At 35.6% G+C, this 20116-nt stretch overlaps 1 protein-coding gene across 1 annotated transcript; it reads left to right on the top strand.

Annotated features, from left to right (window-relative positions):
• Nucleotides 1–11383: 11383 nt before the first annotated feature.
• LOC127091620 (uncharacterized) lies at nucleotides 11384–18773 on the top strand. Its single transcript, XM_051030305.1, has 6 exons — nucleotides 11384–11629; nucleotides 11710–11900; nucleotides 11990–12035; nucleotides 12132–12214; nucleotides 12310–12426; nucleotides 18324–18773. The coding sequence occupies exons 1-6, from the start codon at nucleotides 11488–11490 to the stop codon at nucleotides 18393–18395; spliced, it is 651 nt and encodes a 216-aa protein (XP_050886262.1). The 5' UTR covers nucleotides 11384–11487; the 3' UTR covers nucleotides 18396–18773.
• Nucleotides 18774–20116: the final 1343 nt, after the last annotated feature.

Below are 20116 nucleotides of genomic sequence, written 5' to 3'. Positions count from 1 at the left end.
CTTGGTTTGGTATTTTTCTCATTTGCCATTTCTGTTTTCTACACATGTTTGCATGGTGTGACAATTTGTGTCACACATTTGGTTGATCAACTTGTGCCATTTTATTTCCATGCCAATTGATCTTTGATGCTTCTGATTTTTTGTATGATGATTGTATTGGATGTGTTGGATGCTCATGATTTTTTCCAGAATTATTTGAATCATTTCTGTTTTTATTTGGAATTTTCATTGTCAATGTCCATTTGAATGCTTTGAAATTGTCTTTGACTTCCCTTGCACATAAAATGCTTTTGCATGATGATTTTGTTTTGGTCCTTTTTAGGACATGTTAATATGTGTTTGAAGTTGCATTGTGTTGAATATTAGCTCCTGTTTTGAGTTTTTTCTTCACCTTTGACCCTAGGCTTTGACCTAGTGGTTTGTACTTACATGTGAGCTTTGAATTTCAGGACCAAGCACCTAATCTCCATGGTTGATGTTGCTTCCTCATTTGAATGTTGATATTTGCTATTGATTGCTAACATTTGGTTGTTTTGTAGGTTGAGGATAATTCACTTGTGTTTGCCTTATGGCTTATATGTTGTACATTGGGATTGTCTGTTTGTTGTTGACTGTTGTCTGTTTGTCTGAATACTGTACTGATTTGTTTAGTTGTTTACACAGGTACCTAAGTTGCTTTAAGTTCATTTGAACTTTGCTTTGCTTTTCTTGTGGTTGGCATACCACTTAGGTATAATCCCTATTTTTCATGTAGTCTGGAAGACCTGTCATGTTACTTTGGCAGGCACCTGTCTGAAGCCCTCCTTAAAAGGCAATGTTTGTGTTTGTTTATATTTGTGCCTTGTACATGTAAAGACCTCCTAAGTGAAGAGGCATTGGCAGATAGAAGGGATGTGCAATCCATCCCCTGCTATTCAGTTGAGTCATTCATCTTGCTCACACCATGTGTTGATGCATTTTGAATAAATGCCTAAAATCTTGTTGTGTCAAGTCATGTGGAATAGAGTCCCACATTCTGGACTCCCACACATTCTTTGATTCAAGCTCACCCAGGCCCGGGTTAAGAGCTATGAGGCATAACCCTCATCTCCATTTCATCTGCTCACCCTAACTCTCAATGTTAGAGGTTAAGAGCCTGACTACCATTCCAGTATTTGGCTTGTTTGTCAAGGTCGATATGACCCCTTGACTAAAGCCCAACCTTGCTTGAGCCCCCTTGGTTGTGTATAGTGTGTGCTCTTTGATTTTGATGTTTATTTGTTTTGCTTCTCATCTCCTTTCTGTAGGAGTCGTATAATCAACTTTCAAGGAAGTTGACTGTACGCAGAGATAGACTTGAGTTGACTCACTGCCTGTGTGAGTCAAACTCTTGTTAGAAACCTTAACCTAGGATTATTGTGGATTGCATGACAATTTTTAGGCTCGAGTCAGTCTCCCTTTTAGTTGTTATTTCTCGGTCTCTGGTTTAGGAGAAAGTTTCTCCCTTGTTCAGGGGAACTATGTTGCCCTGATCCTCATACCAGATGAGGTACGTAGGCAGGAGATCGTGTGAGATCTCTCCGGACACCCTTTTCCTTTTTTGCGTGTGTTTTGCTTGACAGCTATTAGGTCCGAGTTCCCGACTCCCTTCTAGTCTGTGTGTTCACCCTTTTTCTTTTTTTGGTGTGTGTTTGTTTGTTTGGAGTCTGATGTAAGCCCAGCGATTGGCATTCGGTTTCCTTGTTTGTTTGTTGTGTGCTTGGAGTCTGACGTAAGTCCAACGATTGGCAGTCGGTTTCCTGTGGGTTGTGTGTGTGGAGTCTGATGTAAGTCCAGCGATTGGCATTCGGTTTCCTTGTTTGTGTTTGTTGTTTGGAGTCGGACATAAGACCAACCATTGGCAGTCTATTTCCATTTGCGTGTTTGCTTTGACGTCTCAGCGTCTGTGCGTGTGTTTGTTTCGGCGTGCGTTAGCCGAACTACGGTAGCTCTGATTCTCATTCTAGATGAGATACGTAGGCATAGGATGCAATATCCTAGCGAGCCCGTTCCCTATTTCCCCGAACTACGTCGACTCTGATGTTTGATTCTGACAAACTACGTAGGCCCAGGATGCAACATCCTGCCGAGTCCGCTTTCTCCGTCTTCTTCCATCTGTGTTTTATTCCAGTGTGTGTGCATTTTCTTTGAGCAGTTATTTAGCAACCTTATTCTATTCTTTTGAGCGTGGATCCCGTCGAGTACGACGGACGTGAGGGGTGTTAATACCTTCCCCTTGCGTAACCGACTCCCGTACCTTGTAATCTCCGGTCGTAAGACCATTTCCTTTCCAGGTTTACTTCGAGCGTTTCCTTTCCCTCCTTTGGGATAAATAACGCACGGTGGCGGCTCTGTTTGTTTGCTTTTTCCCGCCGGTTGTTTTTCGCGTTGCGACAATACCCCAAAATTTACTCTTCCTTTTTTATTTTTCGCACATCTCATTTGCATACATCAAATCATATCATGCATGACCATTGCATTTGGTCATAGAATCACAAGCATGGCCACAATGTGTATGATCTCTCAACCCTAGGGTTTCACTTTGTTTTACTTGTCAACTAACCCTAATTTCATGGAGCGATGGTACTTGTCTGACACTTTGTTCATTTAGGTAATCATGCTTCAAATCAAGGCAAATTCAAGGTCTTTTGGTCAAGGGAATGCAAGTTTGTTCATGATGATTTAAAGGTGGTTCATGTGTTTATTTCCATGCCACATCACTCAATTTACAAGATATCTTTAAGATCACTCAATCCCTAATCATGATTTCATAAATGGATGTTTATTCCATCATTATCATGTCTTGAAATGCAAGGAAACTTCAAATTGGCAAAAAGGTTGCAAGGTGGTTTGACCTAATGCAATGCCTTTGGTCCAAACTCCATAACTTCCTCAATTTTCATCAAAATGCCAAGCTTCTTTGAGCCAAATGTTCCTTTTGGGATCCTCTACAACTTTTATTCAAGGGTGAAACATCAATTCATTCATTAAGGACTTCATTTGTGCAAAGAACCAAGTTGCCAAAATGGGCCAAAACCTTGTCATGACCCCTACTTCCCACCCTTTCCATTTCCAGCTCAAGCACTCTTTTGATCCTATTATTTTTGAATTTTTTTAAGCTTGTGTCAAAGATCATTTGTACCAAGTTTGGTTCAAAATTCACAAGGGAATCAAAATATATGGCATCATGAACAAGGGACCTCAAAATGACCAAGCATACTGCAAAGTGCTTGACCAATGGCCCAACCCAATTTTATAAGTCACGACCTAAACTTCACAAGCTTGAAACTTTTACCTCAAATATCATTTTGGATTGATTCTTTTTTCATCTTATTCTATTCTATTAAGTGATAGTTTGGCTCAAACAAAACTGGAACACACACGAATGGATTAGATTTAGCCTAAACTTGAACATGATGACCTAAACTCTGTTTTGGTCTATGACCTATAATGTTGAATCATGCAAAAATCAACTTGTGGCCACTTGTCACGCGTGCAAACTAATTACCTATGACCAAACGCATATGATGACAACTTAAAACGACTTGAGAAGCTCCAAAATCACGAGTTTGGCATCAAAATTTCACACGATCGAGATCTGAAATTTTCCAAGCCAATTCACACGAATTCAAATCCATTTCACACGTATTTGAATCCCAACACATTCTCTATAAATATAGGAAGATTTTGCCTTTATTTACAAGCTTTGAAAGCCAAGAAAACTCTGAAACCAGTGAAGCCTGATACTTCAAATAACCAGTCAAGCTCTTTTTTGATTCGAGCTCTTTTACTTCCATTTCTTTGCCCATAATCCTTCATCGGCATCCTCTGAAGTTGTCTGAAGCATTGCCTTGGTCTGAATCCTCCTACAACCTAGCTTCTGGATCCACCATTGTTGACTTCTGAAGCTTCATTCGAATAGGTAAATACAAGTTACAACCTTGAGCAAACAAGTTACCACAGTCTTCGCATTGTTCCACTTATCAAAAACCCTCTCTTACTTGTAATTTATTTTTAGTATTTATCATTTAATTTTACTTTGAAGAACTAGGGTTCTTTAAGTTCTTGAGCAAATTCTCCTTTCTCATAGCAAATCAATTGCTCTAATGTAGGGAAACATGAACGATGAGGTGTTTAGCAACTGAATCCATGTTTGATTCATGTTAAAAACATGAGTTCATGAGGTTGAAAAATCACAAATCCGAAGGTTGAAGATGAAGTGCTTCGCGCGCTTCAGTGGGAAAATTCAAATCCTTGTCCAATTAGAATGTGCCACTCAACCTATCCATTACATTCAAATCTTTTAATTTTTTTATTTCATTTTATTTCCTTTTCTTCCAAAATTAATTTTAAATAACTCCTTTAACATTTTTTAATCCATTTTTTCCATAATTCCATAAAAATATTTTTTGCCTCATACCATATTTTGCATTTTTTAAAAATCATTTTTGCATTTAATGCATATTTTATTTTATTTTCCATTTAATTTCCTTTTTGCATTTTTATTTTAATCATTTTTAAGTATTTTTTATCCCAACTTTTGAGGTCAATTCACTCTTAATTTTGTTGATCCTCCATATTTTTCTTGCACTTTTGTTTGATGCTTTGACCTATCTTTGACATTTTCCCTTTTATTTTTTATTTAATCATTATTAAATCATTTTTATTCATTTTTATTTTCTTTTGATGACCATTTGATGTTTTGAATTGAGTTTGATTGCTTGGTTGGTGATTTCTTCCTCATCTCAAATCATTGATAGATGGACTTGAGGTTGATCAACCTTCTTTGGTCCAAAACTGTTGATAGATGATCATGAATCATCTTCAATACTTTGCATCAATGATAGGTTAACCCTCGATGCGCCATATTTTGAGTCTTTTGATTTGTGGATAGAATAATCCCTATGTAATTGACTTGATTCCCCTTCTCACTCTTTCTATCCTCATCTCTTGCTTTTGCTTTAATCATTGTGTTACATGTCGTAGGAGATTAACTTTGTGTTAATTCTCTAACATGTCTGACACATACATTGTTATTAATCGGCCTCAGATAGGTATGACTTCTACATAAGCCTACTTACGATTGCTTAACACAATGCTAAATTGTCCTGACACAATTGACTAACCATTAACTCCTAACATTAATTTTTGCTCTTTACATTATTGTTATTCATTTCTTGCCATTCAATACAAGTCATTTAAGTTTATGTCATTTACTTGATGCACTTTGTTTTTATGTCCCATTAATCATCATATAATTCCATACTCTATTCATATTGTCTTATTCATTTTTTGCTCTTATCTTGTTTGATTTGATCTGCTTGTTAATCTTAATGAATCAAAATATGATAAAGTAACTTGGACCTAATCTTAATCCTATGCTTGATCTAGAGTATTGGAGACCTTTTGGACTTTGAGCTTTAACTTGGGACTTAGGCCCTTTGCTTGACTTGGATTGACCTTGGCCTTGAGACCTTGTGAACACTCTGACTTGCCTTTGTTCCTATTGAGCTTTTGAGCTTGTGCTTTGTTTCATCTGCTTTATGCCTCTTGCATTTATCTGCTTAGGATTAGCACACTCTTACACAGACATGACTTTCTCTTAGGCTACCTAACAATGAGACATAGGACAATACATTTTTCACACACATGGCTTTCTCTTGGGCTACCTAACAATGAGACCCTAGGATGGTTTTTGTATGATCATGCATCTTTGTTTGTTCATCACTCCTTTCCTTTGATTTGGCCAGATCAAATTCACATTTGATCTACTGAATCCTTTCATCTATTACACTTACCTTTTGTCTTTGTCAAGTGACCATAAGTCCCTTGGTCACTTGATGAGACTTGCCTCTACACTTTGGAGCTTCAGTCCTCCCAAAAAGTTCAAGACCCTCAGTAGACTATAGCTTTCCTCAACAGTCATTCACCTGAATCACCCCCACAAGCAAGCATTTTGGGAACCCTGCTTCAATAACTTGTCAGTCCTTGACTAGGATTGCATGCCACGAGCCTTAAGTAGTAGAAAATGATGAGAAGAGATCTTCCCTACCCTTGTCTAGAGTACCTCTGTGCACGGGATGTAGACCCTAGATGCTCAGAGTATTCATTTCTATTAATGGACTTTAGTGCAATTCTATTCAAATCCTTGTCAAGTCTACACTTAGCCTCTATGGCCTCTCTTTTCATATCTTTTTTGTTTAAACACCATTGCAATTTCTTTATCTATTGGGAAACACCTTCATGGTTAAACCCCTACACTTTCTTTTTGAGATACACCTTATGGTCATTCTCATTTTCTTGGTTATGACACCACTATTCAGGGATACACCTTCATGGTCATTCCCATCTCTTGGTTTTGACACCACTTTTATTTTTGAGATACACCTTATGGTCATTCTCATTTTCTTGGTTTTGACACCACTCCCTTACCATATTAGTCCATGTGCCTTGGTAAGACCATTTTCATGTCATTCCCTGCGCTTTGACAAGTTCATGCTTTCCTTATTACCATATCAGTCCATGCGCCTTGGTAAGACCCTTGTCATGTCAGTCCCCGCAGTTTGACAAGTCCCTTCTTTCCTCATTACCATATCAGTCTTAGTGCTTTGGTTTGTCATGTCATTCTCAGGCTTTGACAAGTTCCTGCTTTTCTTCCTTACCATGTTAGACCCAATGCTTTGGTAAGACCCTTGTCATATAAGTCTCCAGATTTGACAAGTTTCATCTTTGTTGGTTTAAACACCATTGCAATTTCTTTTCCTTTTTCAGGGACACACATTTATGGTTAACCCCATTCCTTTCCTTTTGGTTGAACACCACCCCCAATATTATCTTTTCTCAGTCTTTGTTCTCCGAACTACGGAGCTTTAACTTTCTTATTGCACTATAAGGATACGTAGGCACGAGGATTTGAATCCTTGGCGATCACTTCTCTTTCTTTTTCCCCTTTTTCTTTCTTTGGTTCCGAACTACGAGGCTCTGACTTTCTCATTGTACCATGAGAATACGTAGGGATGAGGCCCACAATCCTCCTTGAGCACCCATTTTCTCTAACCCTTTTTCTATTTTGCAGGTACATGAATGTAGCAACATCCATCCAATCAAGAGCATTCAGAATGGTTACCATGGAGTACCATGGATGTGAGGGGTGCTAATACCTTCCCCTCACATAACTGATTCCCTTATCCATTTCTCTGTTTCTTTTCCCTTGGGTTTTCTTGATGTTTTCCTTTCCCTCTTTTGGGATAAATAAAGTTCAGTGGCGACTATGTTGTACCTTCGAGCGTGCGATGTGTTCGGTGGTCATATTTTAACTAGCTTCAGTTGGTGACTTTGCTAGGGACATATATCAACCTAGTTGCTAGAAGGAGTCGAGCCTAGTTTTGTTTGTTCCTTGTTTGCTTGGGTGTTTACTTTTGTGTTTTACCGATTTTAGCTTTTATGTTATTTATTGCATTTATCTTTATTGTTTTAAATTTTCATTTTTGCTAACCGTGTTCTGGATTTTACTGTTGTACTCTTTGTGGGTTGGCGCTGATATTCCATGAGAGGAGATCTATACCCGAACTTGAGCATAAACACATGATAATGTCGTGACTATAGTCGTGGAGACCTACTTGGAGTTAGTCCTCGTTCATGGTTGACATGAGACGTCACACCTGGAGTAGAACCTTTTGAGAGCATCATTGTCTGACGAGTCATTCATTTCAGACAATGGTTTCTCAATGGGGATCCATGACTCTAGGGATATTTTTAGGGTTACCTTTGAAGACTAGTACACACATGTGAGTGGGATATTGGGTTCTTTTACAGGAAACCAAGACCCTATATACCTTTGTTCTCGTGCAATGTCAGACTTTTGAACCTATGCAGAGTAATATTTACCGTTTATCCAGAACATGTGGCACTTGTGAACCCATGATGCTTGCATTATCATTACATCATATTTAAATTAAATTTTAGCACGCGCATTTTCAGGAGACCATCATTTTGTTACTTGAGGTAGTTCATCCAGTTATGGAGAAATCTGACCGAAGGAATACATATTAGTACAAACTCAGAGAGCAAAAAGAACATTTGAAAACTAGTTCATCTCTTTATAGCTGAACGAATAACAACAAATAGTATAGATTAGAGAAAAATGAGAACACAAAAAGCGAAGGCTAGATCATACATTGGGAATACATCCACACTTGAGTACACTCGAATACTCTAGAGAATAGCACCACGCCTTAGCTTGTGAAGCTAAGGTCATGTGTTTGAAACTCAGTGAAACGTCTCAATGATGTGGCGTGCATTTACTGTGCTTGTTCCCCATTTCTTCTACAATTGTCTTATGTCATTCCCACTTCTCTATATGGTTGACTTTAATGATAAGATGTCAAACTCAATTGTGAATGGCTTCCCGACTGATAAAACATCCATCAAGCCTAGAGAGTAAGTGTTTTTGGCCGACTAAAGGTCAAATTCAGTTGAGGCCCAAGTGCTAAATCCAAAAAAGACAAAGCCCATTAAATTATCCATCATATATAATTGGAATATGTAAGACATAAGATACACTCTCATCTCAGACTTACATTTTTACTCATTTTGAACTTTGTAACTAACTTGGACGTTGGAGTGTTAACCTTACAGATCCACTCTCACGATATTACGTCAGAAATCCATATCACCACATCAAGAATCTAACACAATTCTAAGTTCAGTACGGAACAAAAAGACTATTTTGAAATTAAACAATTGGCTTAAGTGCACTTTTGGTCCCCTTAGTTTGGACATTTTAAACAATTAGCCTCATATTACAAAAACAACGATTCTGATCCCTTAATTTTGATGGTCTTTGAATTTTTTTGTCTCCCTCCATTTTTGCATACATGAGAGTGGTGATTAAAATAAAAAATTGTTTTTAATTAGCTGAAAAGGATGACTAAAATATTTTATTAATTAATATATTTTTAACTAAGTTAATATTTAATAATATTTTTAACTAAATTAATATTTAATAATATTAATTAAGTTTTTGAAATTAATTAATTAAAATATTGAAAAGAAACTTTTGGGCCTAAGCCCATTTACTTACAATACCGCTTCAACATCACTTGAACATATCATGTATATACGAGATATATAAACACTTTATTATTAGTTAAAAATTCGATGTGAGACAAAAATATAAAAAAATATTTAATTGATGTTCATTTGTTGTTGCTATGTCTCCTTCCATTCAATTCCATTCCATTCCTCCGATTCAATTTTATTCAACACCACCATTTCTTTCATCCTCAAATATATGATGATTGGATCAGCTAAATCCTTATGATTCGCACTCATGATATTTCTAACACTCTGCCTAGCATCACTAAAAGGTGCAAGTATAACAACTTCATCCTCTGAAATTGCAGGTGTACGAAATACAAATTCTACAATAGACTTTGAGATTCTCTGCAGACATGATAAATAATCAATCGAGGATTTCCTCAGCAGCAAAAAAGCAATAATGCCACTTATATAAACATAAACGCAAATAATTAATTCTTATATGTACTCGGTAAGCCATGAATTCTACAAAACCTCCAAAAAGCAACAACTAAATTCATGATAGAAAAACCATCAATACAACAATTACAATTACAATATACTTCCTCCGTCTCATAAAATGTGTCTTATTTGAGCAATGCGCGGTTCTTAAAAAAATGATTAGAAGTGTTGGTTTTAGTAAAAAAGTTAATGTCATTTACTAAAATACCCCTATTAAATGTAGTTAATAAAGTAGTTGAATAAAATGAAAGTTAATGAATAGGGGTATAGTAGTGGAAAAATAATAATAAATGCTATATTGGTAATGTAAATGGAAAATTATTTTGAGACGAAGAAAAAGTGCAAATGAGACATTTTTTATGAGACGGAGGGAGTACATTGAAAGTAACGTATCTACAACAAGACAAATACCATTTTATCAAAGTGCTTGTCATGCATGTAGAAAGACCAATCATAATCGTTGTTTTTGCCTTACTGTCAACAAAAATATTTCACAAAAAAATTAATTAGAGCTTATTTCATAGCATAAACACACATTTCACCTTCTATAGCAAAAGCACATGATCATCTTCTATGATGAAAACAATCTTAAAAACAAGTAACCATGGTAACCTTGCACAGTATCTAGAAGATGCATAGTTTGACAAGCTTCCTCAACATCACGATTCATCCATTTTTCTAATATAACTTCAACAATAAGAACAACTTGATGCTGCAACAATGCTGCTCCAAGTGGTTCTATCAAGTTCAATCTTGTAGCACTAGAATATAAGGGCGTGATGAAAAATTAAAGTTCATCATTCATCATTTATGGGCGAGTTGTTAAAAGTTGGATATGACAACAAATAAAGTTGGATATTAGTTGTTAGCAACATAATATTGGAAGTAATGATTATAGAGTTAACTTAACATGTAAAGATATGGTTCTATTTTGATGAAAAATATGATAGCTCATGCATGTTTAATTGCATTGCCAACTATCGGTAACAATATTACGGAGAAGAAGCTAGGAGAATTATTTTAGTGATATTTATGTAGAATCCAAGTCCCACATCGATTTTAGTAAACTTTCTTTTAATATTTATATATTATACACTAACAAGTTGTTACGTGCACTTTTGGGCGGGAGAGTTATTGCATTTTTGAGTTTTAGATCTTGAATTCAAGTAATTCATAAACAAGTCATAGTTGTTGTTCTACCAAATCTAGACTAAAACAAAGTATCTTTATTCTCCAGGTATACATTTTTTTTGTCACAATAACCCATATTATATTCAAGCGAGTCAAATGTTTTAAATGTATTTCTATGATGATATGACATTCCGTCATATATTTGTAGTTTTTTAAATCTCAATAGCGCATTGATAAAGGGATGTACGAAGAATTGATTCGAATCTTTATAAGGTAAAAAAAACTATATTACACTACTTACTATTAATTTTACTATCTTTTTCTCTAAAAAAAATTCTAATTTGAGAATCTTACATTTTCTCTTTACTACGGAAAACAATTGCAGGAAAAAAGAAAATACTTCGAGTAAAGATATCATGTTCGACATTCCTCTTAAAGAACGTCATTGATTACATAGTATCAATATTATTTTGCATGCTTCGATATAATTTTTAATATCTTTGTTTACCATTTTCAAAATGTAATAATAGTATTTTTAATGTGACCTACAATAGAAACCTCATAAAAAGAAAAACTGCAGTTATTTTTCTCTGTTGTGCGCATTAAAAAAAGCGGGCAGACGGGCACTCCCGTGCCCGTCTGAACGCTAGTAATAATAATAATAATAGGATTTAATTGAAATAATAATAAAAGTGAAATATTTGAAACAAGTTAGCAGTGACGTGCGCATGACCAGACTGACCATATCCACAAGAGACTGGCGAGCTATCCATACCTTCCCACGACAGTCGGAATTGTATGGCTTACTGTACCATTCTTCCCATTTCCTGTTTTCAACCGATTCGTGCTTCCGCAACTCCTCTTCCTCCGTCCCAGAAAGCCCGCTTCGTTGCTCGCCGTAAGGAATCCGTTTCAGTTCAACAACTCCAACGTCCCCTAAGTAAGTCCTAAGGTAATCGATTTTGAATCATTCATAGATACACAGATAGAGTGATAGTTTGATTTATTTTGCTTGTGTAGTTGAATACATGAAGTTACCGGCGAGTCAATATTCAGTGTTGGATGCGGAGAGGATTGTGCGTGTCAGTGAAGATACATTCAGGTGTTATGTTTACACAATTAAGTTTTTCACCTTTGAGGTTTGTCCCGTTTTGCTCGTCAAGGTTGAACAGCAACCTCATGGCTGTTGCATTAAGCTCTTATCCTGCAAGGTCACTCTCACTCTCACATTTCCTTATCTCACTGTTTTTTTAACCTTTATCTGTTTGTTTCCCCTTTCTTATCGTTTCTTACTTTACAGCTTGAGGGCTCGCCGATGGTTGCCGCGCAGAACGATAAGTTTGATGGTGAGGATTGTTTGTTTCCTTTGTAACTGTCATGATATACAATTTCAGGAATTCCTTTTCAATACTTTAATATGGTAATGGTAAATGGTAATGCAGCTATAATGGTGAACCGGATATCGTGTGATAGCGACTCAAATGAGTCACTGGTGCAGCAACTCTCATCCGACACTGTAATTGAGGTCGTAGTACTTTTAAGTTTCCTAATGTTTTCTTGTGATTTTTGATTTGCGGCGGTTCGGTTAAAACTTTCTTTTCATTGCTATGTTGAATTCAGGTAAGCATTGAAATTCCTTTTGCGTTCAAAGCAATACCAAAGCAAGCAATTGAATCAGCTGGGACTCAAGTCCTTGAACAGATACTCAAGATTATGCTTCCCCGTTTTATGTCACAGGTTTGTTGAAGCTTAATTTATTATATTCAACTCTGATTTTAAGATGTGTTTCTATTTTTGGATGAAAGAAGAGATTTACTTTGACAAAGAACAGATTACAAAGGAGTAGCTCCTTAACATAAGAGAAAAACATACTCCTAATTAGTGTATAGTCAAGATCGAGTGTTGTGTCTTAAGATCTTACAATCTTACGATCTTACGTGCTGAAATTGCCTTTTAGTGCTACGATTTGAGAAAAAACTTTTTTCGTGCACTTTGTGGTCAAGATTGAGTGCTGGGTCTTAAAATCTTACGATCTTACGTGCCGAAGTTGCCTTTTACATGACTATGTTGATATGGGAATTACATAATATCTTAGATGATTAGACTTGTTAGTTAGATTTATGTTTTTGAGCTGCTTATTTTGAACAAAGTCTTTTGAAACTTGTTAAATTATGAAATGATGGTTATGTATTATTAATTAAATTGATTGAATTTTGTCATTTATAGGTTATTTTGTCCATGTATTATAATTTTCATGTTTTTTTGTGTGTATATGTATGTCAAATTACCGCTTTGCCCTTCGGTAATATCTTAAGTGTCATGCTACGAATCTAGTTTTACGATCTTTTATAGGCCGTCCAATCCTACTTAAAATCTAGTGCTTGACTACCTTGCTCCCAATCCGTATCTGCTAGAAACCCCATTTAAAAGGACATGTGCGAATCCAAAAGTGAGGCACCTAGGACCTAGTTGATAAACAACTTATAGCAGAAGCGCTTATGGATAAGCTTGCATAAGTTTTATATATTGTGTAAGTTGTTTTCATAAGAAATCTTGGAGAACTTATAAAAATAAGATAAACAAGTTTAGATAAAAATGTCAAACTGTTTTGATAAGGTCTCCCAAACAGTGTTAGAAAACTTATGTAAGTAGATAAGTTCAAATAAGTCAATCAAAACAGGCTAATCTTATTCCAAATCAACTTTTGCTTCATAAGTAACTTATGCTCTAACCAAATGCACCAAAGTGTAACAGGTTGCACTTGCACTTGCACTTTGGCACAGAAATTTTGCACTGTTGCATCTTCACTCAACCATATCCATGAAATCTAATAAGCATAAATGTGTCCAGGCCTCAAGGGCACATCACAATATCCTACAAAGTTTCCAAGTACAAAAGATCGATAAATTATCACATGTATCAGAAGAAACCAGAATAAGTATAGAAGTTTGAACGTTTACTCACTTGAGGGTCTGTGAACTGTGAAGTTACAAGTATAGAAAAATTGAGTTCAAGTTACATAATTTGACAATTCAAAATACCTGTAGATTTAATTATTTTTCTTTATTGTATTATAACGTAATACTATTTCTCTACACATACTTCAGTATATTCATCATACTGCTTAGTATCATAAATTAGACAGTAAATCTCCTCCGCCTAATGTCCATGCTATTAAGTTACATAGTTGTCGTCTGAGTTGATGTCCCTGCAGCATAAAATATTGTGAAGATAAGTTTGTGGTACAACTGACCAGAGTTGCTTTAGTTTCAATCCCAAACACGTAGATGATCGTCTTTAAATGAAAACATTATTACTCTGAAAATGAAAATAAATGAAGTATTTTAAATGACTCATTAAGCATTTTTCCCTTACAAAGCGTGTGCTTGATGGGCTGTTGATTGTCATGCATAGACCGTTAGGATTTACAATAAATGAAGTATTTTAAATGACTCTTTAAGCATTTTTCCCTTACAAACTGTGTGCTTGATGTGCTGTGGATTGTCATGTCACTTGCTACCATTTCGCTCTTACAGGCCTTGTGCTTGAAGAACTGTGGACTGTCATGTCTCTCACTTGACCACTTCGCCCTTACAGACCTCGTGCTTAAGAGACTGTGGACCGTTATGTTATAACTCAGATCCAACAAGTGTCAAAGGGTTCGGCCCATTAGCCCATCATCTTGTAAGGTCGATGACATGTCAGACGTGGGGCGAGTCATCCACGTCCCCTGCTTTATAAGGGGTGACTTACGAAACATGTTCCAACAATTGAGAGGACTTTCCTGGTCAAAGCTGATTGACTAACCACGTCTTTCTATATTAAAATGGATGACTCATCCAGTACACTCACTATTTGGTCAAGCTTGCCTCATACGGCTGAAATAATAGGCAAAGGAAACAGATTCCCTCAGGGAGGAACCTGTATTACAAATACCTAACTTAATAGTTAGGTCAGAGGATCGTATTTTTACACATATCAGAATCCAAAAGCCCCTTGCACATCTTATCGCAGGCAGGGTAACGTTTATTGTATTCACTACAAGCCATGAGGCTCTGCCACCTAATGGACTAGTCTGTTGGATTGGATTCTCCTTGTGGACTTAAGTTCTAACATAGACTCAATAGCCAAAATTGTTTATCCTACATAAATCTAACTTTATTTTTAGCCAAGGTATCCTATCTCATAAGTATAGTCATCATATCCCATCCAATAGATGCACCATAATGAGATATCAATACTCAACCTAGAAAGAACAACAAAATTTGACTGTGCTATTTCTGTCGTCCTCTGGGGGAAGGTATTTATCTCCACTTTGACATATTAAACCTGAAAATATTTACAGGGAAGGGAATTAGTATGTGACTTTATTAACCTAATCTACATAACTTCAACTCTGACAATAACATAACATAATCTAGGAAGACAAATAACTGTAAACCTGGCCTCTGAGAAGCATGATAGAGTACAGCAGCCTCCTATCAAACAAGTTTATGTGAGGAAGAAGCCATATAAAGGGCCATAACATATTTATCCTTTAACTGGCATCTGTATAACTGTCTTTAGGCAGTTAGTAGTTAGGAGGTTAGTGTAACTGACGGCTGTAATTGTCAGTAAGTAGGTAGAAGTGACACTGTTAATAGGAAATCAGTCTATAAATAAGAGAATATATTGTAGATATTAAGAATCCATTTTGATAAATTAGAATTGTATTTGAGAGGTTTCATATTCCTCGAAAATCTGTAAAGTGTTTTCAATAAAAATCAATAAAAGTTTCATACTTACACAAAGGGAATTTCCCTACTGTGATATTGCTTCTTGATCAATCCCTAGTTCCAGTTCTATCAAAGCATCTCTGATTTCTTTATCTTTTAGATTTCATGTACATGACCAGTAGCCTCTCCTTACAGATTTTGACCTGCATCAAATTGAAAATTTTGGTAGAGTTGAACTGTTCACAGACAAAGTCACATAGTGAAAAAATACAGAAGAAAATGATTCAGTTAGATTATTCTGCCAGATTTTACACAAATATTTAAATGAATGAAAGAGTGGGTGTTTCTGCAAATTTAAGTTTAAAAGCTACATTTCATGGGCAGTCCTTATATATGTATTCATATTGCAGGTGTTTAGCTCAGCCGAGCTACCTGTATCAGAGTTTATAGAGAGAGTGGGAAAGATAGAAGATTTTGTTTTGCAATATTGTAATTTGTTCCAACAAAGTAGCATGGTGTATTAATTGCAGTCTAAAATGTGAAACCTATCAAACATTATTACTAGAGAGAGGTGTTTCGAGGTCTCGTCCCTCATCTATGTGGTTAGGCCAGTTGCCCAAAATTATTCAAATACACTATAATATCCTTGGGTTTTATATAGAAAACCTTAGAAAGCTTATCATTAAAACCATTTGGCTCTTTTGTGTCTCACATTACCTTCTGCAATATTTTATTCTATGCATCTCTCTGCAAAATCACTTTAATAGACTCCACTTGTCTAGCTCGTGAGAGGATGGGATGAAATTTGTAACAAACTGGCCAAGTGGATGGTTAGTTAGAATGGAAATGTGTGAGGGTTATATTATGGAGCTCTAACAATTTTGAACCAATTGTTAACTTTATTGCCACATATATTGACGATTTCTGAATGCATCTTAAAAATTTGATCCATGATTTGTTTGTTTGCTCAACTAGTTATATGCTTGTCTAAAGGTTTTGCTTTTGCTCAATGATCAATTAGCATGTATGTTACTATGCTATTCATGATGCTAGTTGTTTCTTAGATTGCTAGTTGCTTCTTGCCTGAGGGTGTGATAGGAAGGCATGCCATAAATTTGGACGAAGCTATCAATTGGCACTTAACAAACTTTGTGTAAAATTTGAAGTTTGACAGGCATCAATACAACTTTGCATTAACTTGTTAGTATGTTTCACATGTTGTGGAAAAAATATTTTGAATATTATTGTATTACAAGTACAAGCACTAATGAAAATATATTGACAAACTCTAACTTAACTTATGGGTCTAAATAATAGACCTAATAATAATTACATATTTATAATACTTGCCCTCAAGCTGGTGGGTGGATATTTATTGTTCATAGTTTGCAAGATTTCTAATTTGTTCTGTTTGCAAGCCTTTGTTCACACATTTTTTACTAGTTCCCATAAGGTATCACGTTTTCCTTGATAAAGTGCCGGTCTACCTCATGATGTTTTTATCATGTCATGTTAAACAAGACTATAAGCAATATAAATATTTGATTTATTGCCACAATAACTTTATAGGACTTTCATACTTTGTCATCAAGTTCAAGCACAATTTTCATTTACAATAGCTCACATATTCTGTGTCGTAGCTTTAAATTCTACATCAACATTTGATTGAGAGACTACACTTTGTTTCTTATTCCTCCGAGCAACAAGATCCCCCCTTAAAAAGTACAGTAGCTGGAGTGGAATTTCTATCACTCATTGAGCCTGTATAATCTATATTAATATAAGCCTCCACAGTCAAGCTTCCGCCTCTTTTGAACTAGAGTCCTCTTTTTGGAGAGACTTTGAAATGTTGCAAAGCACGATTTACAACTTCCAAGTCTCCCGTCCTTCGATAATGCATGAACTGAATGCATATACCAAGTCCGGTCTATTGAGTGTTGTTGATTCAATCAACTTCTCACTAATCTCTGATATTGACCCTTGTCAACCTTGATATTCTCCTCTTTGGTGCTCATACACTTTTTCTTCACACATTAAAAGGGAGGAAAAGGAGGAACAAATGGAAACACATGACTCATATGTTAACCCTAAAAAGAAAGAACCAAGGAGGAGAAACTCGGGCTCAGATTCTAAATCATATCTATAGAACTAAGGACACATGTTCATGAAAGATAGTAACATCTATGGAAAGAATAGGTATCAATGACTCGGAAGATTATAGCATTTTATACCCTTTTTGTTACGTGGATAATCCAAAAAGATACTCCTCACAACACCAGTGTCCAACATAACATAGTCCGGTATTGTTTATGTACACGAACAAAAGCATCGCCCAAAGAATCTGGGCTCCATATTCAAAATGATAGGAACAAAAGAAAACTGAGATCATAAGCTGTATAGGACTAGCATTAACTGGAACACGAGACAACATTCGATTGAAAATACAGACAACATTCATTACAACTTCCCCCCGGATATGAGTCTGAGACTGACATCAATGAGGAGGGCACGAGCAATCTAAAGAAAGGTGTGAATTTTTTATTCTACAACCTTATCGAGCCACAGCGGGTGATGAATAATGACTGTACAGACGATGTACAGTACCGTATGAATGTTTTATAAATAACTATAAAATCTCAACCTGATTAGTTCTAATATATTCTTTAAAATATCTTAAGAGTTATATAAATATATACTACTAATGTATTATGTACAATGTTTCTATATAACAAAGTAAAAATGCTGAGTTAAACTTTTATTTCCTCAGTCTTTTGGTTTTCTATTGCTGCTACCGATTCTGGCATGCTGACTATGATTCTACAATAGATTGCTTGCTACTTGAAATTTTGTAACTAATTTTAGATACTTAGCAAATTATTAAACTTGATTTATTTTATGCGAGTTATTTTTCTTGAACAGCTTGTGAAAGATTATCAAGCCTGGGCCTCTGGAAATGCCTCAAGACAACCTCTTGGGACAGGTGAAATCTGAAATGATGGGCAATAGTTAATGCCACTGGTGCAGGCTTTAATTTGTAGTGTTGATATGTTATAGTCTTATATAAATGATGTTTGTAGTGTGTGCATTGATGAGTTACTGGATTGTTATCTAAGTATATATAGTTTTTTCTGATTCTTTTAGGACAAACCGAGCATACGGGGGGGTTGTAAATCTAGGAAATCATTGTTAGTTATGATTATGATATTCAAGTTATGGTTCTATAATCTCAATGTTAAAAGTATAATGAATTTGAAAGTTTCACAAACTTTTTACATGGGTGGTGGTTGTTTTTGGTGGAAGAAGTTCAATGAAGTGCAAAATGGAGAACCATCTGGGGTTTTCACCACTTCATATATTTTTTAGTTATTACTACTACGTGTATTTTTGGTTGAGGTTCTAGCCATATTTACTTGTTATTGTAAATCTGTGATGGAGAAAAGAAAAAAAAAAGGTGCTCTTACAATAAAAAAACCCTTAAAATGGAAGAACTCAAAAATTATATTGGATTAGGGTAAGGACGGAGACACATGTATTGGTAATAGGGCATGTGTCCCCACTATGTTTTTCGAAAAACAAATTTTAATATCATTATATATTTACCTATAATTAATCAAAATAATATATTTAACTAAAATTGTATATTTTAAATTAATTGAATAATATTATTGTTATGAATATATTATTAAAAATTAGGCAAAAATCGTAAAGTATATGAATATTTGTTTAGGATATTGTTCGAAATGAATGTGAATTTTTTATTCTGAAAGTCAAAAATTAAATAAAAATATGTTAGGTAAAAAAATGATTTTTTTAAATAATCATGTTTTTCAAATTAAATCCCTAAATAATCATTTTTTCAAAAAAAATAATCAAAATAACCACCTTTCTAAAGAGATGCGTCAGTTGAACTGGTGCATCCATTAAACTTTCAAAGGAGGCGCCAACTCCATTGACGCATGCTTCCAATGACATTGCATGGAGACACCATGGTTGCTGGCGTATGCATGTGTAGTTTAGCACATGCGCCCATGCATCCGACGCATGCATGCATGTGCTTGTGCCATGTGCGTGTGACGCCTAGGCCTTTGGCGCATGCATTTCATGGTTCATCTATAAATACCATGCGCATCTCCCATATTTTTTCACACAACTTCTTACCTTCCAACCCCATTTTCTTTCATTCTACTTCAATCTCTTTCATTTTTTTGTTCTTTAATCATGTTTGAATACATTCACAAGAGAAATGCCGATTTAATTTTTTCAGCCGTCACACCTCCGATAAAGATTCGACTTTGGAATATAGATTGGTTTGTGAAGGAGAAGAGCGATCCAAAATGCAGCGGAATTTAAAAATTTCTCCTTTAGTGATCCTTACGAATGAGCATGATCAGTGATAGAATCGTTACCTCTTGTGGCGATTGAAACCTTTGATGCAGATCTACGGAGCGATCACGAACGTTGAATGGTGACAACGCCTATACTCAGTCCACACGAACGAATTCTTTCAATCTCAGTGCTATCTACTACGAATGAAGGCTTTGAGTGAGAGAGATAGAGAGAGAAACGAAATTTCAACTGCACAAATGCTTCTGCGCAAGGGTTCTATTTATAGAACCACTTGTGTGGGCTGCAAGCTAAAAAACCCACTTAAGTGTATGTGGCCCATATCTTATATTATGCCAAAATCACTTAAGTGCATTGTACCTTACCAT

Source organism: Lathyrus oleraceus, chromosome 6 (assembly GCF_024323335.1).
Source record: "Lathyrus oleraceus cultivar Zhongwan6 chromosome 6, CAAS_Psat_ZW6_1.0, whole genome shotgun sequence".
Taxonomy (NCBI): Eukaryota; Viridiplantae; Streptophyta; class Magnoliopsida; order Fabales; family Fabaceae; genus Lathyrus; species Lathyrus oleraceus.
This window is presented reverse-complemented; position numbering and strand designations above follow the sequence as displayed.